Raw genomic sequence first — 26,631 nt, forward strand, 5'->3', positions numbered from 1 at the left:
CACAACAATCGTAATATCAAAAAAGTACTTGCTATACACTGTTATTTGCTAAACGTGTTTTGCATTGTTGTTCATTTGTAGTATTGATTGTTCTTGAACCCTCAAATAATAATTCCCGACATGAAACCAAGCCACTGAAAGTCGTTACCATCACGAAGAAACGCTGTGTACGATGTTTGTCAAATGTATCCTACCTGGCCACCAGAAAACAATTTTCACTCACTCGAAATGAAACCAATGTGATGGTCTCCATTCGATATTTTGTTTGTGTCAAATACTTTACAATGATCACATTTGAGTGGTTGAGCTTTACATCATCAAGCTGTTATTTGTAAATCAAGATTTCGGTAAACTTGTAAATGTATCGTTTAACTAACCAACATTTAGTGATTGTTGAACATACGACTTCGAAATACTGCGTTGATCGTAATTTCCATCATCGTGATAATCGAAGTACATTTCTTTCGAATTCGTAACAACCGACTATGACATGATAAATTTTTGACAAGTTATGCTTAGAAGATTGGTTGCATATCGCAAAAAAATAATATACCACTCATATTGATACTGTTACTCCATTGATCGATATTTTCAAACGAGTAAAATTTATTACTTGAGTTTCTCCGCTTAATGTAAATGAAAACTCAGCCGTCTTTTAACATCACAAAGACATTGATAAAAAGTAGGCAATCAAACACAACACTTTGTACGACACTAATTATTGTTCCACACATCTCATTTCATACTAAGTGTACACGAAAGATATTCATGACACATGAAAATATTCGCTCATGCTACGAACATACGCAATGATTGGTGGTGCTTTCAAACTGTTTCGATATCACAAGAACTTTATTGTCTGAATGGGTGTTCATGTATCTTAATAATCAAATAGTTCAACACAGAACTAGTACGAACAGAAACATCAGAGTTGTTTACACAAAAGTTTGTATGTGTACAGTATGCGAATACCATGTGTAAGTCCAGCGCAATTGTGGTATCCATCCGAGTTTAGTTAACACAAATTTATTACAACGGAGCCACGTAAACTTTCGTGAAAGAAAAGCATACTCACTTCCAGAGGGTTATGTCAATACCATAGCAGTAAATCAGCTACTCCAACAAGAAAGTACATATGTTTTCTAGTCACGATCCTTACATCTTTCACATAGATCAATATACTTTGCTAACGAAAAGTGCTGAGTCATCACATGATCGCCCTCACAACAAAACAGCCAGTAGATATTATCATTCAAAATATTCCTAACCCTTTACACACCAGTGACAAATCATACAACGAATATGTTTTGTGGGTCGAATTGTTGTTCAGTGTCAAGTCTACCTGTTGAAACGTACATTAAAACAGCGCAATTCAATTAAAACCACGAAGTGAAAATGTATTGCTACTCTGAGTAAACGATAAATCTCCAAAGGACAATGGTATTTTTTACTCTGGTAACGACTGACCTCCAGGTGAAAATGGTAATTTTACTTGGGTAGGTATCGTATGTTTAGTGTCGTTGGTGTTGTTAAACGTAGCTGTCGAGTTGTACAATATACTTGTCGTGAGTCTACAATTACGAAGGGAGAAAATGAAATTGCTATTATGATTGCCAGAAGGTTGTTGTATGTAGATTTGACAGTAACCCTATCATTCGCATATGACAAACACAATCATGGCCATTAACTAACTTGCTCGGTCTCGATCAATGCAAAAGAGATGATTCGTTTTTTGAAACCGTAGCGAAGACCACATGTAAATCTATGCGATAGACTTCTATCTCCTTACATTCAGTCGTGTCGTGTCCATTTTAATACGGATCCCACATGTATGACATGCACACACTAACGCCGTAAACAGAAGTCGATGATTTTGATTAATAAAAATATTTCTTGACTACATCGGAATGTCTATGTTGTAGAAAGTAAATACTTTTATGGTGTTGTGTGTTTAATGAAAGCGATTGGTTACAAGTATGTTTTGGTGGAATAAAATTTATTTTTCTGTATGTGACAGTTTGTGAGGAAATGAAAATAGATTCGTGGTTTTAATTGAATTGCGCTGTTTTAATGTACGTTTCAACAGGTAGACTTGACACTGAACAACAATTCGACCCACAAAACATATTCGTTGTATGATTTGTCACTGGTGTGTAAAGGGTTAGGAATATTTTGAATGATAATATCTACTAGCTGTTTTGTTGTGAGGGCGATCATGTGATGACTCAGCACTTTTCGTTAGCAAAGTAGATTGATCTATGTGAAAGATGTAAGGATCGTGACAAGAAAACATATGTACTTTCTTGTTGGAGTAGCTGATTTACTGCTATGGTATTGACATAACCCTCTGGAAGTGAGTATGCTTTTCTTTCACGAAAGTTTACGTGGCTCCGTTGTAATAAATTTGTGTTAACTAAACTCGGATGGATACCACAATTGCGCTGGACTTACACATGGTATTCGCATACTGTACACATACAAACTTTTGTGTAAACAACTCTGATGTTTCTGTTCGTACTAGTTCTGTGTTGAACTATTTGATTATTAAGATACATGAACACCCATTCAGACAATAAAGTTCTTGTGATATCGAAACAGTTTGAAAGCACCACCAATCATTGCGTATGTTCGTAGCATGAGCGAATATTTTCATGTGTCATGAATATCTTTCGTGTACACTTAGTATGAAATGAGATGTGTGGAACAATAATTAGTGTCGTACAAAGTGTTGTGTTTGATTGCCTACTTTTTATCAATGTCTTTGTGATGTTAAAAGACGGCTGAGTTTTCATTTACATTAAGCGGAGAAACTCAAGTAATAAATTTTACTCGTTTGAAAATATCGATCAATGGAGTAACAGTATCAATATGAGTGGTATATTATTTTTTTGCGATATGCAACCAATCTTCTAAGCATAACTTGTCAAAAATTTATCATGTCATAGTCGGTTGTTACGAATTCGAAAGAAATGTACTTCGATTATCACGATGATGGAAATTACGATCAACGCAGTATTTCGAAGTCGTATGTTCAACAATCACTAAATGTTGGTTAGTTAAACGATACATTTACAAGTTTACCGAAATCTTGATTTACAAATAACAGCTTGATGATGTAAAGCTCAACCACTCAAATGTGATCATTGTAAAGTATTTGACACAAACAAAATATCGAATGGAGACCATCACATTGGTTTCATTTCGAGTGAGTGAAAATTGTTTTCTGGTGGCCAGGTAGGATACATTTGACAAACATCGTACACAGCGTTTCTTCGTGATGGTAACGACTTTCAGTGGCTTGGTTTCATGTCGGGAATTATTATTTGAGGGTTCAAGAACAATCAATACTACAAATGAACAACAATGCAAAACACGTTTAGCAAATAACAGTGTATAGCAAGTACTTTTTTGATATTACGATTGTTGTGCACCAGACATTTCTAACTGAATTGAATGCATCTAGCAAACATATTCCAACTTACTTTTGTAATGATCAAAGTATGTGAAATGGTGTGAACGGATTAGGTATTATGCAAGCGGCGGTATGTCAATTCACCTAGTGTGATATCTTGACACCGGATAATGTGCGAAAGTGTTTCAATTCTCACTGCTGATTACGATGATAAAGTATTGTACCGGTTATTGTTTAACAAAGGAAATTGTTGTTTCATCTTTAGTCTTGGTTAGTGGGGACAATTACATTTGTAAAATATTTTCTGATATCCGCGATACGCAGGGTGATATGTACCAAGGTGGAATAATTTTCCATTCAAGAACATTTCAGACACGCATAGTTTTACAGCTTAATATGTTAATAACATTGGTACTGAAAAGTTTGTTGCTGTCATAACTTTCAACACAACGCCGGGTCTAATTAACGCGAATAATTTAATAATCAAGTCATGATCAACTATTACATATGTTAAATCGATGTGTCAATCCTTATGTTTACAGCATGATAACTTTCAATGTAACACCAGCGTTCGATTGTAAGAAATGAAGTCGCAACTACGTCGATCAGACTTTCAAATCTCGTATACTCAAACATATTATGTTAAGCTCAAGTCCCCTGTACCAAAGAGTAATTACTTTTGTCTCACAAAATATACCGAGTAGTAATTAGTTTGTCTTGCAGAATATACCGCGTAGTAATCCCTCTATCCTACAGAATAGTAACGACTTTTCAAGTTGATTAAAAAAGATGCGTAGGGATACGAATACATCCGAACTTGTTATGGATTTTAGGTTTTAGTGTTTGTATGGACTCGTGTATGCTTGGCTAACTGCTTGAGTTGGTCGGGTAACGGATTTACTTGACAATGTTTTCGTGGTTGACTCTTTGAATATGGTAAGATGGCGAGATGTCGAGATGTAATACTATTTCCGTTCACTCGATTGCAACAAAAATAACCCGATAGTTTGTTCAAGGTTTCGACAAATAGATTGAAATATTCCGATTTAACTCATCGCGTCACAAGTCGATCGCGGTATGCACAAGTGGTTGTCAAGTTAGAAATATTTACAACAGGTGTTATTTCATTGATTGATTCTATTGTGTGTAGTAACACATTAAAATATCGCGATAGTATTTACTGAAACTCTATTTGATAAACGGAAAACTCAGTCGTGAATAGAGTTGTCAGTTTCAAGGATTGTTTCAAAGTATAATCTTGAAATGTGACTGGATCAAAGTTGGTAGTTATGTTTGTCAAACCTATTTCAATTCGCACAATGTCAAAGTCCAAATATTTCATTCTGGATTATTTGGATTTACCTTTAGTACATCCCGCGAATGGATTTAAAGTTGGCAAATTACCAAAATGATTGAATATTATCGGGTCAGAGATAGTTGGTATTGATTCTATAAGTGTTAAAACAGCGGCGTGGAATGTGTGAATGATCCGATGAGGGTGAATGTTGGCGTCAGTAATATTCAGGTCACGTTCGATTCAACAGATCGCGTTAATAGGATTTGAGTTGGGTCGAATCAATACATTCAAATACGATTCAACTTGATTTGTGTAGTGAGTTACATTTCAAGTTGACAAACTAGCACATCGATTGAATATTTTCATGGATCTTATCACGCAACTAAAGTCAGCCACTATTCGAGAGGCGTGAAACATATAGCGATCGCGGGCAAGTGACAAATTGTTGGTTTTCGAATCACCGTCTGCGATGGTTCTGGGACAAACTAATTACCGAAATATTACCTTGTGAGCGGCATGAGGGATTGCTATGTCTGAAGCATTATCCGGTGAGTGGTCGTCGGGTTTTAAAATTATATCACACCCTTTTGAATAAGCGTTCACTTCACAGAGGATTAGGGTTAGAGCGGAAATAAGTGACAATTTGTCGCTATTCAAGTTACCGACACTGGCGGTCTGTTATTCGTTACTTGTTAAATCTTACCAGCGAAATCAAGTTCTGTGACAAACTGATTACTAAAATTTCACCGCGTGAGCGATCGGTATGGTTATGACACCAAGTCGTGAAAGGTGGTTATGTCCGAGACATTATCTTGTCAGTGATCGCGGGGTTTTGCAAATATTTCACACCTTTTTGAATAAGCGTTAACTTCACAAAGGATTACGGCTAGAATAGAAATAAGTGACAATTTGTTGGTATTCAAGTCTCGCCGGTGGTGTATCTGTTATTCGGGACTTATTACACTTATCATGAAATTAGAGTGAGAACATAAAGCATCAAGTTGTTGTTTTCGAATTTTGATGTCGAGGTGATAAATTTACGCATTCAATTACAATTCAACTTCGGTTGTGTATTGAGTGATAGATTGATATGCCGGAAGTGATGGCCGTTCGCGAGCGATCGTAGGATTTTACAAATATTTCACATCTTTTTGAAGTGTTAGTTTGCGAACGCGACTATTGTTGATATTCGAATCGCCGTCTGTCGCACGCACTGCGTAAATCCTCTTACAAGCCACGTTTCCGTTTGCGCGGTTATTGTTGGTGACTCGTACATATTCAACACCGCGCGAGAGATGTCTATACTCGAAAGTACGAATCATCGCCGCGTCCATAAGAATAACGATATATCATTGTCGTACTCGCCGTAATTTGGGATATACACATTACCTAAGGACCAATCACATGACTATTTACTTGATACATATTCAACACGAAGTACAACATGCCAACAACGAAGCCGCGTGCGAGCTATCCCTATGCTGAAAAGGGTTACCGTGCGACCACAAGACACAATAGCCGCATGCCGCCGCCGCCATAAGACAAAAGAGCCGCTTGTTACCCCCGGTTTCCCAGCCACTTGCGACCGCCGCCATAAGACATAAGAGCCGCTTGCCACCCCCGCCATAAGACGCAATAGCCGCTCGCCACCCCGCCATAAGGCATAAGGAGCCGCTCGCCACCCCCGGTTTTCCAGCCGCTCGCGACCCCGCCATAAGAGCCCCAGGCACACCCAGACCGATCTACTTAACTACTCACGTGTTCTGATGAATCTGGGGACATGTTGGTTTATGCGTTCCTGTAGACGTTTTGACGTTCTTCCTACGTAGCCACAATCACAGTGGCACTATAGAATGTAAACGTTTACATTCTATAGTGGCACTTATATTCGTACACTACATTACTTTGTTGAAGTGCAGGGAGAACGTCTTTGCGTGTTGAAGGGAGCAGTTGTGTTGTTGCAAAAATCACATTGGTTTTGACTGTGTCGTAACACTTACTGACCGCAGAGGTCAATTGTTTTTCAAAGCGGGTGGAAATGGGGCCAATCCAAAGTAGATGGATATAAACATCTTTTATTGTACGTTCGGTGGGCTCTGTTGGTTTTTCTGCGTTGAATTGCGTTAATATATTCTCTGTGCCGCAGCTCATGACGTGTTCAGAGTAACCGTTATCAAGTAAGATTTTTCGGATGTTGTCAAGTTCAAAACTCAGTTTGTTACCCGAACATATCATCAACGCTCTATGCGCGAGGGTGCCTATGAGGTTAATTTTTTTGCGTCGAGGACTAAATGAATTCCATCGAAGATATTGGCCTGTTAATGTCGGTTTCCTGATGACAGACGTTTCAAATTTGTTGGTATTGCGCTTTTCGACTAAAACTTCCAGAAATGAAAATGAGTAGGGCCATTTTTATATGACCGTAAAAAATCAATTATATGACTTTATTTTATGGAAAATATGACTTTATATGACTTTATGTGAAATAGTGTATTTTTACATGTAACCAAAGTCACTCATGGAACTGACGAGTAAAACATACACAACATAACAATAATACGCATCCATTTTTATTTTAAACCGCTGTTGTAGTACAGTTTCATGTAGTGTGGAATGTTGGAGTCTTTAAAGTGACAATTTGGACGTAAAAATGACTTTAGCAAGGAAATTGAGCGCTCCACAGACGCTGATGTGGGTTGACACTTCTGCAGTTTTGCATTCAGCGCTGGTAAAATGTCTTGCCTTCGTAGCTCCCTAATTTGTTTCACGTCGTTTTTGTCCAATCGCTTCATAATGTAATTCGCTTCTTAAGGCAATTTTTGAGCTCAAGCGGATCTTTTTTGAAATCAAGGGCATTTAGATCAGCATTAGCCTCTCTGATGGTGTGTAGCCTATAACTTTCCATTTTCAGTATCAAGTTTGAAATATTGTTGTAGTGGTGCCATATTTCGGTGACCAATTCTTCAATCATTTATTATAGTGGTGCCTACCGTAAATACTATTTTATCCAAATCCAAATGTATTTCTACATAAGTAGGCCATGATAGAGTTTTTTAGCCTGCCTACCCACTGACTGAACTTCAAATGACGTGCACAGAACTAAAACAGATGGTGTAGCAACACAATGCAGAGTGTGACCTCATAATGTAATGTGTGACCTTATAGGTATGTGACTGTGGTGTGATGTATAGGCTAACCTTACAGCAGGGGTTGGCAACCTTTTGCTAGTCGCGGGCCAAATTTCAGTCGTACAGCCTTTTGGCGGGCCGGATTTTTTCTTAGTACTATATTTTTAAGTTCACTTCGGTATATTATCCTACATTGCTGCAATCTCAATCATAGTAATCCGAAGACACATGTATTTACACTTCAACGACACAGAATAATTGTGACAATTGACGCAGCTTGCTTTGTGAAAGGTTTTCAACTTCTGGTAACTAGTCAGATGAAACAATAATCAGACCCTATTCAAAATGGACGTCCGAAATACGTGATCTTAGCTTGCTCTTCGTGAATTTCATTGTTCAAAACTATTGTTCACATGCGTACGTGCTTCCAAAAATCGATGCAATTTCTTTTGCATTGCTGGTCAAGCTTGGATAAAGACCAATTTCAAGAACGTACTCTTTGTCAAAGTCGTGCAGCGATATGCTCTTTGTATGAAATTTCTCATTCAATTCAACTGCATCGCATTTCAGAAAGGCCCATTTGAAATTTTCAGGCAATGGTGTTGGCGTCCATATTAAACAGAGTACTGAATAGTCAGGATTCATTTTGTAGAGAAGGCATGTCGGAAAAGCGGGTGAATATTCAGTAGTTAAATTTCGTATCACAGTTAGAAATGTAGTGTTGGTACTAGGTTTTCTCTCCTCCAGTATAGGAAAGTGAGCATAATTTTCTTTGTACTGTTGACATTTCCAGAGTCACAGATTTGTTTTGAATGCGCCTCAACATCTCATGTATGTAGTTGTTTTCACCCTGAAGTTGCAAGTTCAATTTGTTCAGATGTTCAGACGTTGAATGTACCCGGAAAGCAAGATGAGATACCCATTTTCGATAACAAGATTGTGAGTCGGCGATATTTGTATTTTAGAGGAAAGTTGCTATTTCATTTCCCAGTTCATACACTCGTGTAAGCATAGCTGCTCGACTCAATGAGCGAACATGACACATATAGGCCTACATGACATCGCCATATTGATTCTCTGCTTCTAGTAATATCTGGCGTAACTGATTCAGTTGATGAGACAAAAATCATATTAACAGTTTTGACCATTTTTGCCAAAACACTATTCAGGTTTTTTGTCTTGGCACACGATGCCTTCTGGAAAATCAAACTATAGACTGGCTAACTAACACGGAGGCTAGTTATCTATAATTGAATAGTTTGAGATTGCGTCTGAGATGCTCCAAGCGTTTTCGAAGCAAAGGAAGAACACCTTTATTGTCACACCCCGTTAGAGTGATTAACCCTTTAAAAAAGCATGAAACACCTTCGGTTGCGAGATACACCCAATTGATAAGCACTGATCCAGTCTAGTCTATTCTCCATCTCCTACTTCAACCACCTTCGTTTTATGGCGTAACGATAGACTAATACGATGTAGGCTACTATTATATCGTAGCAATGCCGCATTTTTTTCATGCAGCGCTGCACTGCAGATTGAAACTCATTATGAAGCGGCGGGGCGTATTCTTGTGATAACTAATAGGGATGGTGTGAACCTCCGAAAGGTTCAGGTTCGTGTGAACGCGAACCTTTTTGAAAGGTTCTGTGTGAACACGAACGTGAACCTCGTGACGTCACGTGACGTCATATTGCTAATTCCAACCCTTTCTTTCAATGAAGTGATGGCCTAATATGCCCTATATTAATGTACACGATACCTAGCGAAGATTCGGCCCACATAATGCCACAATGCTGAAGTACATATCGGCGTTTTAAACGTCGCTAAATGTATCAACCGCGGTAATCAAAGGATATAATAATTGCATAAAATCAGTACATTCCGTCGCTTTGCCAACAATTTCGACGAGGAATTACCAAGGAATATAAGCTTACGCCCTAACGGTCTTAGCCAGACCGGACAATGTGTTCGGAGTCTGAGTATTGCTACATTGATATTGAGCAGAGTGTACAACGGGTTTCTATACTCGCTACCGATACCACAAACAACAAGTTATGCAGCAGTAGCACGCACCTTAATCGCACGGATTTGGTTTTAATGATACATTAAAGATATGAAGTCAAGATTGACCCAGTACGACCGTTCGATTTTTTACATCGGAAGACGATATCAATGTCATTGATTGGTTGACTAAGCATCATTCGCTGACTACGTGTATCGATTGCGGGTCAGGCTCACAGCAGAGAGTCACTAAATATTCACAAACGGAAAGCTGGATATTCCGAGAAAATTTTTGCAACAAAGCAAGTAAAACTTATAAGATTGTCGAGGTGCATGGTGCGTGCTCGTTTAGTGTTGATTTTTTATGCTGCCAGCACCATGCATGGAGTGGCCCGCAGTTGAAATGCAATAAAATTGTGCCAAAAATCTTATAATGGAGTGAAAATTACAATTTACCAAAAGGTTCACAGTGCAGAACCTACCAAGGTTCTGTTGTCAACGTGAACCTCTAAATTTCCGAGGTTCACACTCAGAACGCGAACGTGAACCTCACGTTCACACCATCCCTAATAACTAATCATTATGTCGCGGGCCGGACAATTGCGCTTGGCGGTCCGGATCCGGCCCGCGGGCCGTAGGTTGCCGACCCTTGCCTTACAGCTTGCCTTCGTTCAATCAGAAACTGCCTTACTGTCTTAGGGCTTAATTGCTTCACCGCTTAAATTGGCACTTTTTATTTAAAGTATACAACAATCTGACTTTATAACTCAAATATGACATAACCAGGAAAATATGACTTTATATGACTTTAAAACTTTCTTAATATGCCCCATAGGGACGTGGTTTTCGCGGTAAAATTGATTTGACGACTTACTGATGAATAGAAAAAAATATGACTTTAATGACTTTAAATGGCCCTAATAAGGAGTTATTGCGTTCTTTTTTAATTGTGAATTGCAAGGTCGGGTGAAGCGCGTTTAAGCGTTTGTTTTAAATGCAACCCTACATGTAGTAGTTGTTGGCCATATGTCAAACAATAAACACTGATGATCTTGCATCTTGATAGTAGATTCAACTTTCCGTATAATTTAGAAGCGCCTTAAATTGAACCATGTCGCCAGTATTTCTCGCTGCAATGTAATCCTATTTTGGTGATTGTTTCCGTGGGCTTTTCAGTCCATGCGCGCGCTTCTCATCAATGTATCTTTGTTGCTATTAGCCAGTGGCGGCTCGTGACAATATCGGGTGGTGGGGCAAGGGCTGCAAGCGACTTTTTATCAAGATGACGTCACAATGGCGTTTTCCAACGTAAACAAGTAACTTAATGATGTTACGGTAACATGAATTGCCCGACAACAGTGGTTTTAACGTATGTGCCACGAGAGGTCTGCCGGTGAGCTGTGACTTGAAGTGTGGTAACTGCGTAAACGGCGTACGGAACAAAGATTCAACGCGGTTCATGTTCGCACTAGACCTGAATAATTATCTGCAGAAATGGAAATGACTATAACTCGAGAGATTGCGTAAGCCTAATTGGAAAGGTCAACGAGTTCGGACACATACCCATACCCAATTGTCATCTCATACATTGGGCCTGTCATATTGAATCCAAAACATCATTCTGAAGAGAATAGCAGTCTCGGAAACTCGGTCTCAGTACAGCATAGGAGATTTTGGCCTTGAAACTGGAGACTGTAACACGACACATATGGTTTTATTACTGTCTATAGGTCTGCTGCGAAATCGCCTTTGGAAAATATATTACCGAATATATACGTGGATGAAAGCCGTAAACTTAGTACACTGTTACACGACATCATCGAGAAGTAGCCTCATGGCCCTTTTCGGTATGGTACACTGTCAAAATTAATGCGAACAGACCGAATTTTGCGTAAAATTTACTGAGGAATAGGCTGATCAAGTGATCAGCTGTTAGCCGACATCGAAAACGAAATAGCTATCGCGCTTGACAGGGGGTTGTAAGCAAATGGCTTGAAGGCCACAATTTCACGGTGAAATTGACATTGTAGAATATAATATCAAAGTAAATATTTGAATGCAAATGAGAATGATATCATCATCTCGTCACCTATCTCAGTATGGAACACAGTTAACGTTACCGCACAGATACACCGGCTTTTGCGTGAAATCCGCAATGCGTTGTAGGCTGAAGTGTCAGATCAGAGCACATATCTACCATATTCGGCCTTGATAACGAAATTACTGCCCTAATCATTGAGTGTCAACCTTGAGACTTGGCACAGCGTTCGATACTAAAATCAAAACACACCGTGCAAAAGCTCATGACAGATCTAGGCAAGGAGCATCGTTAAAATCAATAGAGACCAATACCGGCTTTGCGTAAAATCTGTTAGCGATAAATGACGAGTCAGCTCTCACTCGACTTAGGAAACGAAATTACCACTAACATAGTTCAGTGACAAACTTAAAACTTGGTACAGCGTTCGATACTAACATTAAGACTTACCGTGCCAAATGTCATAACCGATCTCAGTATTGAACATCGTCAAAATCAATGGATACCAATACCGGCTTTCGAGTAAAATCTGTTTGCGATACATGACGGATCAGCACACACTCAACTTCGGAAACGGAATTACTACCCTAAACTTTAAGTAGAAACCCTGAAACTTGGAGCAATGTTAAATACCACCATCACGACATGACATACCAAGTTTCAAGAGTTTTCATGGTGTGAAACACCATCAAAATCGACCTATAACAGCAAAGGTTGACTAAACGCATATGACGGTAACCGAGTTCAGCTATAGATACGATTGTTACATCACACCTTAGGGGCACAGACCTATTGAGCCCCGGTTGCTCGGTAATTTTATGAATAGGAGAGAGTAAATCACCGTTTCTTTATTGTGCGCGGCTTTGAGAGAATAGACAGTGAAAGCTTGTTATGAGCGCTACCGGGGCATGCCCCGGCTAGGCATTCGCAAAGCGAAAACACAGAAGAGAATTCGATTTTCGCAGAGACTTCGCTATATATGGGCATTTACAAGCGAAAGGAGAAGAAGAATACGATTTTCGCGGTGATTTCGGTATATATAGATTGTTGTGCGTCTATAAATGGTAAAGAATTGTTATTGAACAGAATTTTAGGTGGGGCAATGCCCCAGTTGCCCTATAGGACGAGCCGCCACTGCTATTAGCTATGGTGTGAGCGTGAGGTTCACGTTGGATTTCGGTGTCTGAACCAGAGTTGGATCTATTACAATATTTTAATTCAATTAAAATTAAAATTACAATTACTTCCTTGCATGTTTCAATTACATTACAATTACAATTACTCAATGCTAAAAATAACAAATTACAATTATCACTTACAATTACTGGTAAACATGTAATTTATTATAATTACAATTACAATTACAATTACTTTTAAACAGGTAATTGATTCAGTAAAGAGGTGTTCTTTAACAACCGTAGCGACGTAAGTAGCAACAATCTCAAGCTATTCATGTTTCATTCCTGATATGTAGAATACCCTTTAATTAAAAAACTCTAACGTATTCGAACTATTCCTAATAATGAGTATTGAAAACTACAAGCACAGAAAAATGTTTCAAGCGACTGTTAAGAACGAAAGGTTTGAGCGACTAGCAGCGAATAGGCTACAGGACAGTCAATGAAATGTAATCAAACAATTAGGCTACTCAGAGCTGAGTCAGGATAATGAAATGTAATTGGTAAGGCGTCAGCGATAAGGATGATACCGATAAGGTGCGTAAAATTAAAATAAATGCAAAAGGAAAGAACCTCATGATAACTAAGAATTACAATATTTTGGTTCGCATTTATATTTTAACTTGCTCGGAAACTGTTAGATTGCATTTGATGAACATTAGGGTGTGAAAAGTTTCTGGCCCCAGTAAATTTGGCCAAGATTAAAGGTAAGATTGGGATAACATCTCTACAAATGCGTGATCAAGTTTGATGAAGCCTTGGTTGGAAACTGGAATTTTTTTGCTATCGTTGCAGCAAGCCTTGGTACTGGTCAGAGATTAAAAAAACTTTGACCGTGGTGTAGGAAATGGTTCAGCACAGGTTTCAGAAGAGATTGCTGTTCGTCCATTTTTGAAATATGAAGATTTAGTTTAGCCCACTGGTTCTCTAACTTTTTTAGACACGCCCCCCTTATCGTCATAACACACAATGAAACCAGAAAGTTAGCAATCCTTAAATATAGTTTGATGGTATGGAAGGTTATGACTGTTGATGAGAGAATTCTCCAATACGAAGTTCAGACTATACCCCGAGTAATAACCATAAAACGGAGGTGAAAAGATTTCAGTTCACTGGAGCGTCGCGCCCCGTACAGATGCTTTCACGCCGCCCAAGGGGGCACGCCCTCAGTTTGAGAACCACTGGTTTTTTAGCCTATATTGTAATTCACAAAGTTTTCTGTTGCTACTGAAGTATCGGGAACAGTTTAGCGCAGTGGTTCTTAACCTTGCCTCCAGCGCCCCCCAGGGGGCGCTGGCGATTTCGAAGGGGGCGGAAACGCTCAGGGGGCAAAATGGGGGGGGGCGCTGGGCTCAGGGGGCGGTATGGGGGGCGCTGAAGAAAAATGGCTTCGCAGTAGATGATGTGGTGGTAGGACATATCCTTAGTGAGTATTCAGAGCAAATTAACACCGAAAACTTCGCTATATATAGCCTACAAAAGACATATAGGTTTAATTGTCCATGGGCGCCTAAATGACTGGCACCGAATGTTCCTGTCTTGGCAATCTGAACCCCAGAAGAGGAATTCCATCTGGCGGGGAAAAATTATATGCCAGTGAAGAAATACCAATTTGAAATCGTGTGCGTCTTTTAGTTTAGTACGATTGGGCGACAGGGATATCTAAAACTAGATATTCCTGTTGGGCGATTCTATATTTTTTGACGTAGCAGACAGGAGGTCGCGAAATAACATCATGCAACGAAGTCATACCAACGGGTTCGCCTGCAAAATATGTTTAATTATTAGTAACGGGCCCTACAGTTTCGAAGACACCACACAATGTTCGCTCTGCGTTTTGATGAGTCTGCGCACACTCAACAACTCACTGCGCAGACCCTTGGACAACAGTGCGTAACGACTAAAAAAAGGTCATAACTTCGGATTTGTTGTGCTCAACGTAGATTTTCTATGCGCAGATACCGTGTCAGCACCGCTCACGTGCGCAGCTTTGAGGGAACATTGCACCTCACTCAGCTCTACCGGTAAATCTGGTAACGTGAGCAGAAAGGACAAGGAATTGATCGCAATATATATGCAATTCCCGATCTTACTGACCAATTTTATCATGAATTATCGTAAGTTTTCGCGCTTCGCACTGGCTTGCTAAACAGTACAGCTGATTTCGTGGCAAAAGCGAACAACGTGATGGGGAGCGGTCGGTTTATCACCCTATGGGAGCCCAAGACCCAAGTATTTTCGGCGGGCCTGACGAAGTGCCGTTTCGTTCCTGCCAACGGGTATACCCCGAAGATGTATAATTATTATTGAGGAGTCCTACCTTCTCAATCACACATCACTCAGCTCTACCGGTAAATCTGTTTACGTGAAAAGAGAGAGCATAAAAATTGATATCAATATACATGCAATTCCCGATTATATTGACCAATTCAATCAATAATTATTGAAACTTTTCGCGCTTCGCGCGTCTAGATGAGCATAGCTAGATCAGTAAATGGACAGTGGACACCTAATGTAGATGACTAGTATCAGCAAATAGCGGATAGCAGAATGGGGGTCTGGGGGCGAAGCCACCCGGAAGTTTGGTTTATCACCCGATGGGGGCCCAAGACCAACGTTTTTTGGGGGGCTTACGAAGTGCTGTTACGTCCCTGGTAACGAATTAATTGTACCTACGAGCACGCCCGAATATGTTTAATTATTAATTACGTGCCCTTCATTTTCCCATACAACAGCTCACTCAGCGCTACTGGTTAATCTGATTTCGTGGGCTGAGAGGATAAAAAATGTATAGCGGCTTATATATGTAACTACCACCTATTCATTCATGCATTATAGAAAATTTTGGTACCTAGGGCGACCAGGCCACACAAACTTTGCTGACCATCGAAATCACGCTACGGGGTTCTTGTGGGCGAAGCCCGCAGAAGTTTGGTTTATCACGCTATGGGTGCGCAAGGCAATCGTTTTTAGGGGGTTGACGAAGTGCTGTTACGGCCCTCCCTCTTACCCATTGTCTTTATTACATTCCTTACAATATGAGGTAGGGGGGCGCTGGAGCACGATAATTTTTGAAAGGGGGCGCTGGAGGAAAAAAGGTTAAGAACCACTGGTTTAGCGTGACTGAATTATCTAGTTATAACGCAGCACGCGTAGAACACCGATGTAAATAGGCTAATTATTACATGTGGTGACTGTTTACTAAGGTCTTATGGCGCCCCTCGTCGTCATCCTGGTTCGTACCGGATTTTCACTAGTGAGACGAATAAATGATTGATTAAATAATTATTTTATGTTGTGATTGTCAGGTTTCCATGAAAATGTAATTGAGATTGTAATTGAGCAAAATTTTGAGCAAATTACAATTACAATTTCAATGACACAAAAGAGAAATGCTTCAATTACAATTACAATTACATGAAAAAATGTAATTAGTTACATTCAGCTCAATTACAAATTACAATTGATCCAACTCTGGTCTGAACATCATAAATTTGGAAGTTAGTGTCCACCCACAAACGAACCTTCGTAAGTTCTGCACTGCGGAACCGGGGCTTCCGATAACTTAGGTTAATTATTAAGTTATCGTAGGCCCCGGCGGAACTTTTCGATTAATTACAATTCTTCACGTCATAATAAAATTGTGGCTCTTAAAAATTTTAGACCGCGATCCAAATTGTCGTTTTCGTGTATCTCGCGACCTGAGCCTTTTTAATATCTGTATATGCTGCGTTTTTAGGGGCATGTATTGTACATAGAGAATGCGCAGACGACAGTTGTACGCAACGCAGCTCTAAGAAACATTTGTGACGCAAGGCGATTTCAAATTGGGGTGCATTATTTTCCTTTGCGTGTGCCATTTGTACAACATTTGTACTACTGTCTATACTTAGATTGCAAGGGCGGGATTATTTGGTGCCGACCATTCTCATGACTGGACATCAGACATGGGGTGATTACTTCAAGAATGTAATCGATTGCGATTACGATTACTCATGAATCACGCGATTACGATTACGCGATTACGATTACGATTACAGCAAAATCCGCGTGTAGTCGATTACGATTACGATTACTTTGGAAAAGTAATCACGATTACTCACGATTACATTCATTTTGCTTCTGAGAATTTATCTTTGGAAGACAACAATGCGATGAAAAGACCTCATGAGAGAAGGTCTTTATTTTAAATGAGACATAATGACGTCATTTCCAGTGTATGACATAATATGCCATTGCATGATTCACACAGAAATAGGCATTTCGGTGCCAGCCAATACCGCGCCGCAACACCCCAAGGGCCCAAGACATGCTACATTGGCCGAAACATTGTGTATTTGTCCATTGTCCATAGCCGCGCTGGATGGTCGCGAAGAATAGTCTTCTCACTCTCAGCCCCACAATACAAATGTCACCGGAGGCACTCACTGAGGAAAATGATGAGTCACGTGCATAAATGACAATTTTTGGGTGCGTCTCACGAAAGTTTTTCGTTTAGTTTTGTTTTCGTCTGCTACTTTTGGGCGACTCCAATATCTGTTGACTATATGGCAGACAGGAGGTCACGAGTTAACAGCATACAACAAAGTTTTAGTCGTAAATTATGTGCCTAAATATTCGCGCTTGGCGCGACTTGACAGCAAATGCACAGCGGATCCATCGCATCAAATCGTGTTTTCCAGTTCTTATAAGGGGGGTCTGGGGACTTCGCCTGCCACAAGTTTCATTGATCGCCTTATGGGAAGCCCAAGATCACCATTTGTGAGGATGGCGGTGGCGAAGTGCTGATTCAGTACTGATTCTAGCTGAAATCCACGCTAGCATGGTGTGTAAGCGGATGGCTAGTGGCATATCCGAATGATGAGCATAAAATTGCGAAAGAACAATTGTTGCCCGTTTTAAGTAGGGCCGTATGAGAATATGATAAGGTAAACATCAACTTCTGACTGCAATCCACTTAATACAGATATTTCGATCTGCCGTTATACGAGTAACGGAAAATAACGGCTCGGTTATGATTTTTTTATCAGCAGCCTGGTTTTTAATGCTTCGATGTAGAAATTGTCATGTTTAATTTGACGGGTACAAAATTTCAAATCGTTGGCCATTGTATACAGGCCTACCGCTAGCCAATCAGCTACGGTCAGATTGCGTTTACCTAAGCATAACAAAACATCAATACATTGTACAATGCACAATTTGTACATATACGTTACTATTCGAAACTAGGCCGAGTGGTGATTATTATCCTGCTGCGAGGTAGTGGCGTGTGCAGTGTAATAATCAGTGCAGTGGCATAATCCACAGCGGGTGTTATTTAGGGCTGGGCAAAATCGAGTACCTGAGTGATTCGATTCTGAATCACGTAATATGCTTCGAGTCGAGTCGAGTAATCGAGTATCACTCATTATGACGTCACAACAGGATGTACTATGTCGAAGTCCAAATATGAACCTTTTATGCCACCACAAAGAACGTAATGCCTGCTATCCATCACATTAAAGATACTTTGGTATTTTTGCACTTCTTAACAATTTTGTTGGATGATAATGACTTCGGAAATGTGTTATTTCCAGTAACGTTCGTAGCTTTAAACTGTGCCTGGTATGCTCAAACACGGCCAATCAAGGTTTCACGGCTTCCTCGGTGGAAAATAGTATCAAAACTATAATTCTCGTCAGTAAATTAACTTTCAGTTGCAAGGACCGTATAATTTCAGTACTCGAAAAAATCGTCTTTTACTACTCGACTCGAATCATTAAAATTACTACTCGATTCAGATTCGAGTACTCGAATCATTTTGCCCAGCCCTAGTGTTATTACAATCACAGTACTACATTATTTACATCGAATATCTATTTACTACGTGCGGATAATTCGTTACGCAATTAAGAACCATGCTTATACTTGTGACGCAATAATGAGTATAGAGGCGTTTGAAAACCCGACATTTCTGCTATCCAAAACACGCTCCATCAAATATGCCGGACCTGATGTGTGGAACAGTATCCCGCCGGCCATCCGACAGTCGACGAGCATGTCCACATTCAAGTCGAAATACAAGCAATTACTACTAAATAAATACAGTCCATCCTCAAGGTTACCGGACCACGACTGACCTATCGATCTCGCTTCCCATGACATGCCGCCCTATTTCTTGTCGCTTTCTTTTTCTATACTGTATTCTTTACTTTCATTCAGTGTGCATGCCTCCTCTTTACTACGCCTAGGCCAAGGTGGGTGTCCGATTCCATTGACAAATCCAAGTCGCTTCGACATCTTCCTGTCTATTCATTGTATCGCATTTTTTGTGGTGTATTGAACTGATAAAATTGCTAATAAACCAATGATGATGATGATGTTTTAAATCACACTCTTCGTTGCTCATGAATGTTCATTGTTCGGTTTATGTCGTGGGCATTGCACAAATGAAAAGTAATCGTTCTTTCACTAAGAAATCGATTAGATATGTGAAGTAGTCGATTACGATTACGATTACTTCGGATTTTTTTCGAATGTAATCGATTGCGATTACGATTACTTGGAAATGCTGTAATCGTCGTAATCGATTACGATTACTAATCACGATTACCCCATGTCTGCTGGACATATCAATATCGAAGGTTTTGGCCAACCAGCGTCGGTCAATTTTGACCCATGTTTTACTGCCGCTGATCTTTTGGCACCGCACTTTGCCCAAGTTTGCACTTTGCATGCTTAACTAAAACGTCATGTCTTCATGTGTCCCGGTGCGGACGGGGTTGGACACAAAATACCTTTGTATCATAAGTCTTGAGCCTCTACGTTGCACACCCTACACTAGAGCACCCCAACGTATTCCGACGGTGTTTTCCATAGAATGCAATGTCGGAGTTATCATATCATGAATTGATCCCAATTTGTGTAACACAGAGGTAGGCACATTTTCATGTTCAAGCCATATTGTAGTAACGAATTTTCTAAGTGCCTCGCTTATTGGCTATAAGACAGTGGCCTCGGAAAGTACGAACCAATCACAAGGAACCGCGCAAAGGGCGAAGAATTTTGATGTGTTATATACATATTAAAAGATCGATCTTGTGTGCGACCCAATATCATAATTGTTGGCAAAGCGACAGAAGATATTGATTTTATGGATTATTATAACATTTGATTGTTCCAGTTCATAACACTTGTTGACGTTTAAAAAGTCGGCATATACTTCAGCATTGTGGCATAATGTGACCTGAGTCGTCGTTATGGGTATCATACTATACTTTACGGAGATGTAGGGTTGGAATTAGCCATATGACGTCGAGTGACATCATAGGTTTCTGTTCACGTTCACGTTCGCGTTCACATAGAACCTTTTGAAAAGTTTCGCGTTGTTCATCTTGTCAAAATGTCGCACTCTTGTGTTGATTTGAACTTATTAAAAGATCGATTAACGAACAGACGAACATGTCGGCCATTGACAAAATATCGACACCGCCCTGATGTTTGCAAATTCAACGACGATCATTATTAGCCTATATCAGATTGCATCTAGTAAAATTTCCTATGGTATATTGTGTGTCCTGTGCAGGTGAAAATACTCGCATCGGGGTTTGTGGTTATTATAAATATGCCCAGGGGATTTCAAATCATCCCTGAACAAAAATTACATTACTACCTACAAAAGGCAATTTAACCTGGTATTGCAAATATGCTACATGCATATTTTACAATTTATTATGTCATGCAATTTTAATACATGTAATGCCAATTAAAATTTCGATACGACAATCAGACCGTATACGAGCTGAGTTTATTATGAGTGAAACTAAACTGGTAAAATCAATCTTTCAAGATATCCAGCGGAAAATGGTTTGGTAATTTTTCCTAAATAAGTAACGCGTCTGTTCGACTTGTGACCTCAACCTCACAATAATGGCATCGGTTATTCAAGCGGTGATATGCGTTTAGTTCGCTTTCCATATGTCGCGGCAATATGTTTGGGCACTATTCGGACGAATCAATTATCAGAGTTGTGAATTCAGCGGTCGGTTTCGAATTACAAACGTGTGCTATTGAACGAATCTATAAATACGTTATCAGTATATTCGTCGAAAAACCTACCTTGGTAGCCTCGCGATTCTCACAAGAGATAACGCCTTGAGAATGCGTACCAGTCTGACAGCCTTCGTTTCCCTCGATTGGACTATAAGCTGTATAATGAAATCGATCGGTGTAGCTGCTAACAGGTCTGCTGCGAACCATGTGCGAAGGTACCTGAAATTATTTCGAACATAACAGGAGGGTCGAATGACTTTTCGATTCGGACCGTCAGTAAGTCCGCGAGCTAAGCAAATGGATGCTTCTACCGTGAGGTTTTCCCTCACTCTAGCCAATGAAAGAAAATTTTGGATGGCTGGAGATTAGCGCGCTGCGTAAAGCAAGGGTGATTGGCGCTCTTACCAACAGACAACAGTCCAATTGATGACGTCACAGGAGATACGGGATTACAGCACATTATACCGTTTACCTATCCGCATTTTCCAGTTTTTATGTTAACCATCCTACCATCACTACAAGATTACAAACGAATACTCACTGGCGTGCAATTCTTTTTGGATCAAGAGTTATTTCAGTTCGATCATCGCCTGTCTCGGAAATCCCCGTTCGAAAATTGAAAATAATGTCGACAAAAAACCACAAGTCGGAGAGCAATTTGAATACGGTGCTTCGCATGTCCTCATTATCTCTTATGGAAAGTGCGTGCTAATAATCAAATGTGATCAGTCCTACTGAATGTCTGTAATACCGGGAGAATGCGATATCCATTGGAATTATGATGATATTAGCAAATATAAGGATTGCTGATGCGACATCCCAGGAGAGTCGGAAATTACTGTAGGGATGAATTATGAAAGGTCCGGATTTGCGCAGTTTTTCCTGTTCATCCAAGACCTGAACAAGAAATCGCTATCTATCAGCATAGCTATCCTTTGGCTGAAAACAGAAGGGCCTTAAATGAGTTGCTGGGTACATTGTCCGCCATAAAAGCTATGGATCTCCAGTATTTTCAAACGGCAGGGAGATGTGTAATTTATTGGTTCAACCTTACCGCCTTGTTACTTCCGTAGAGTTTGCGAGACCATTTTGTGACCGGAACTTTTTTCGGAGCTGGGGTGAGGTATTCCATTGCCCTGTAACATCACATGTCACGATTTTCTGCTCTGGTATATGAAGACTGACGAGATTGGGATGTTTAATATGCACAAACCGTGCAACACTTAAAGATTGTTCATCATTTTGAAAATAGCAACACGGGACTACGTCCAACTGCTGCTCGAAATCTTAACACTGCTTATCAAAACTCATAGGCATGGAAACAGTTCAAATTAGGTAACGATATCACACCGCTACATCTTTGCTACTGACCGCGGTTCTACCACACTATAGTCCCGCTATGACTGATGCACCCTATAGTTGAAGGATTTACGCTAACACATATGCATACCGTATAACGGAATCCCACGAAGGTGCGACTTGAACAATGAACTTATTGTTTAATGCAAATACGGACAACTACCAGCTACCAGTATAGCATACGTATAATCCAGGCTGTCAATTTCTGCAAGCTCAATACTTACTGCATAGCGCCAGCAAATGACGGACTCGAGTGCACCGTCTTGGACAAGGATGACGCAGTACCTTTTACGTCTAGTGCCGAATCTGATCGCGACATCCGTTTTCGTAATTTTCTTCCGCGTGACGTCCTCATTTTAAACTTTATTTTCCCGACACTTTTGCGTGGAAGATCCAGGATTGCCCACAACTTCGCAAGACTTCCCTTTCTGTCAATGACAAAACGACAAGCTACCAATAAACGCGAAACAGAATTCGAACGCATTATCAATATTTTAACATAGGTATAGTCCCGGATCGAATTGGGACGCTGTAGAAGAAAATACATATCAGGAAGGGTTTATACCTCACGAGGAGGACGTATTTAGAACCGCAGGCTTACAAATCTGACGTTACCAGACGAAATTCCGACACACACAACAAATCTGCCCACTGCCCACTGCTTCTGCCTACAATTAGGGTTACCATACGTCCTACTTTTTCAGGTTTTTGAAAATGTCCTCCGAGGACGCCCAAATGTCCACCTTTTTGAGATTTTGTCCTCTTTTTTGATAATTTTGGTCAAATTTACTGTCAAATTGGAGTGAGATACCGTAAATCAGCACCAAAGTAAAGCTCCGGCGGGTATTTCGGGAGCTGAGCCGGAAAGATTACTTTTTTTAGTCAACCACCTGTAAACGTGAAGGAAAAAACTGTATTTTGGGCGCTGAGCGAACAAGTTGGCCTTTTTTTAGTCAATCGACCACGAAGTGAGAAAAATTTATCATTTTCTCAAGATTTTTGTCCGGAATTCTGGGTTTGAAAATTTCGAAAAAGTGTCCTCCTTTCCCGATTCCAAAATATGGTAACCTTACCCACAATAGAAGATCGCCTGTCTGATCCAAACTCTCTGGGCCCCATTTGACGAAATTTTCTTAATACTGAACTATACATTAATTCTCGGACGAATCATCATCATAATAATATAATCAATATAAAGTCGTCAGATTATATTTTCATCTGATCAAGACTAGAGCCCGACCAATTATCGGTTCGCCGATAATATCGAGTCGATATCAAACTTTGAAAGAATTATCGGTATCGGCCATTGGAGGTGAAAAAATATCGGCAATTTTCGCGACGTTACAACATGTTGGTATGAAGTCAGAAAACTATAATGCTTGACCACTTTTGGAATATTGCTGTATTCCATATAGGTTACACTTTCAAGGTGTCCAGATGCAGCCTTTCTAGTTTATTTCATGTTCAAATGTGACAACGGCTGCAAAGCTGTTGAAATAAATGCTCCGAAGTTTTGAAAGTTCGTCTTTTGATGTAGATTCCAGATTATTTGAATATGGGCTGAATATATCGGTGATATCAGTGAAGTTGTTAGATATCGGTTTTATCGGTATCGGCCCAAAAATCCAATATCGGTCGGACGATATTCAAAACACAATGCGATGTAATCAGCAGATAGGAGGATGGCGAAATGATCAGTTGCGGTCTCTAAAAGGGCGTCGATCATAATAAAGTTGGATTGATTGAAGCATGCGTGTCAACCACGCGGCGCGAGGGCCGCATTCGGTCCGCCAGACGATTTCATACGGCCAGCGGAGCAATTCTGTGTAGATTGGAAATGCTTGCATTATCTAGCACATTTGTAACAAATGTTGATATTTCTCGTAGGAAATACTTCCAATAAATAATCCCTCAAGACAGCAGATGTCGAGCACGTTCATTGTCCATAGATCCCGTTGTAGCCACCCGACTGCGGTGTTGCGGTTTCATTCCAGTTACCATTAGTAAAAAGTCGGTGATATTGACACCCAATTTCGAGAAAGCCAAAAATGCAGACTCAGTTCAGAGTTTTATTGGGAATGGGTCAAAAACAGTTGTTCATGAAGGCGAAAACGCCAAAACGCCAATGCGGAACCGTTATATGCAGTTTACATGAAAAAGATATATAATTCAAATATATGAGGTCGCAATAGCATTATGTCTTATCTATATTCTAAATCCGTTGCGTCGCTGTGTACAGTAATGATTGGACACGACTTTCATTTCGCGAAGATGATAATTCTATACCTGTTACAAGCGCAGTATCTTTTATCAGCAGCCTGCCGTTTCATTCAACAACTTGACAACTGACAGCCAATAACGCGTTTTCGCGCTATGATGCAACAGGTAATATCGCACATACCACTTACTTGATTGACAACTCGGGACACCTCGGGTAATCATCGCGAGTAACCTTTTCCGACTTTATGCGTCGCGATTAACATTTTTTAATCAGACGATTAGCATTATCTCGGATCAGCTAACTTTATGATCTCCTCCCAAAATGCGACACGATTAGCAGTTTTCAATCACACGATTAGCATTCTCCCGGATCACTTAATTTTATGATTTCCGCACTTAACCTTGACTTAGTGCCCGATATCACATTTTTCCGTTGTGAACATTTTATTCGGCGGTCTTTTTTAGACGCCCTTTCCTTGCTCGTTCCATTCGCTGTCCTTCTGAGTATATCGGTTGATTAGTAGGGATGGTGTGAACCTCTGAAACGTTCAGGTTCGTGTGAAGGCGAATCATTTTGAAAGGTTCTGTGTGAACGCGAACGTGAACCTCATGGCGTCACGTGACGTCATATTGCTAATTCCAACCCTACATCTCAGTGAAGTGATATATATTATTGTACGCGATGCCTAGCGGCGACTCAGGCCACATAATGCCACAATGCTGAAGTATATTGACTTTTTAAACGTCGCCAAATGTATCAACTGGAGCAATGAAATGATATATTAATCCCATAAAATCAATATCTTCAGTCGCTTTGCCAGCAATTAATTTCGACGAGGACTTACATGGGAATATAACCTTACACCTCGGCGGTCTAGGCAAGACCGGACAACGTATTCGGCATCTGAGTGTTTCTACTTTGGTATTGAGCAGAGTGTAAAACGGATTTTACTCCATTAACAAGTAATACACCTGTAGCCAACACCCCAATCGCACGGATTTGTTTTTATGATACAACAAATATATGAAATCGAGATGGACCGAGTACGCTTGTTAGATTTTTTACATGATACAACACGATATCAATTTCACTGGTTGATTTAATATGCATCATTCGCTGACTACCCTAGTACCTACATGTAATATCGTATTTCGCTCTTCATGTTGTGTGATTGAGGGTCACACAGCAGAGTCTCTAAATATTCACGAACAGAAAGCTGGATATTTCGAGCAAACTTTTGTAGCAGGGAAATTTTTGTGATTGTCAAGGTGCATGCTCGTTTAGTGTTGATTTTTATGCTGCTAGCGCCATGCATAGAGTGACCCGCAGTTGAAATGCAGTCAATTTCAACCAAAGACGATATAATGGCGTAAAAATTGTAATGTATAAAAAAGGTCCACAGTGCAGAACCTACCAAGGTTCGTTTGTGAACGTGAACCTCTAAATTACCGAGGTTCACACAGAACGCGAACTTGAACCTCACGTTCACACCATCACCAGCAATGATTATTTTTATATGCAAATTGTGCGCATGCATCAGGCATATCACTCACTACGAGTGCTTGATTGTTCTATATAGGCCTCTATTATCACTAACCTCTCGCCTCTGCTCATTCTAATCTCCGTGTCATCTACATCCGGATCTGGAACATTGACAAGAGTTTGAGGGATATTCCCGGAGGATTCTGCATATTCCTCCTCCATATTGGGTCAGTCACTATCGCATGAAGTTTCTACGTTTATCTGGGCATGGCGCAATCCAGAGAGGCTGTTTTCCCGGCAAACACTATTTTTGTACTTTGTGATGTCACAAAATAACATTCCTTATCAAAATTATAATGCTTTTGATAATTGATTGCAAGCTTTCGGGAAAAATCATTAACGTGTAATGTAATATATAATTATATCGAATGTGACTATGGAACGGAAACTCCCGTTTTCTCATTGTTAGGTCACGCTTGACTAA

The 26,631-nt window shown here is 40.0% G+C and overlaps 1 protein-coding gene across 1 annotated transcript in view; it reads right to left on the reverse strand.

Annotated features, from left to right (window-relative positions):
- LOC145450125 (potassium/sodium hyperpolarization-activated cyclic nucleotide-gated channel 2-like) overlaps positions 1-26,429 on the reverse strand; it is a 41,786-nt gene extending 15,357 nt beyond the window's left edge. Inside the window, exons 1-6 of the mRNA XM_080328613.1 lie at positions 26,263-26,429; positions 22,669-22,872; positions 22,140-22,221; positions 21,837-21,982; positions 21,627-21,776; positions 21,152-21,304 (exon numbers count right to left, since the gene is read on the reverse strand). Of these exons, the coding sequence (XP_080184739.1) occupies positions 21,152-21,304; positions 21,627-21,776; positions 21,837-21,982; positions 22,140-22,221; positions 22,669-22,872; positions 26,263-26,369 (842 nt within the window). The 5' untranslated portion in view covers positions 26,370-26,429. The remainder of the gene's footprint in view (positions 1-21,151; positions 21,305-21,626; positions 21,777-21,836; positions 21,983-22,139; positions 22,222-22,668; positions 22,873-26,262) is intronic.
- Between the last annotated feature and the right edge of the window lie 202 nt (positions 26,430-26,631).

The sequence above is a fragment of the Botryllus schlosseri genome, chromosome 11 (genome assembly GCF_051294905.1).
Source record: "Botryllus schlosseri isolate E-star chromosome 11, Bs_hap1, whole genome shotgun sequence".
In the NCBI taxonomy this organism is placed as follows: domain Eukaryota; kingdom Metazoa; phylum Chordata; class Ascidiacea; order Stolidobranchia; family Styelidae; genus Botryllus; species Botryllus schlosseri.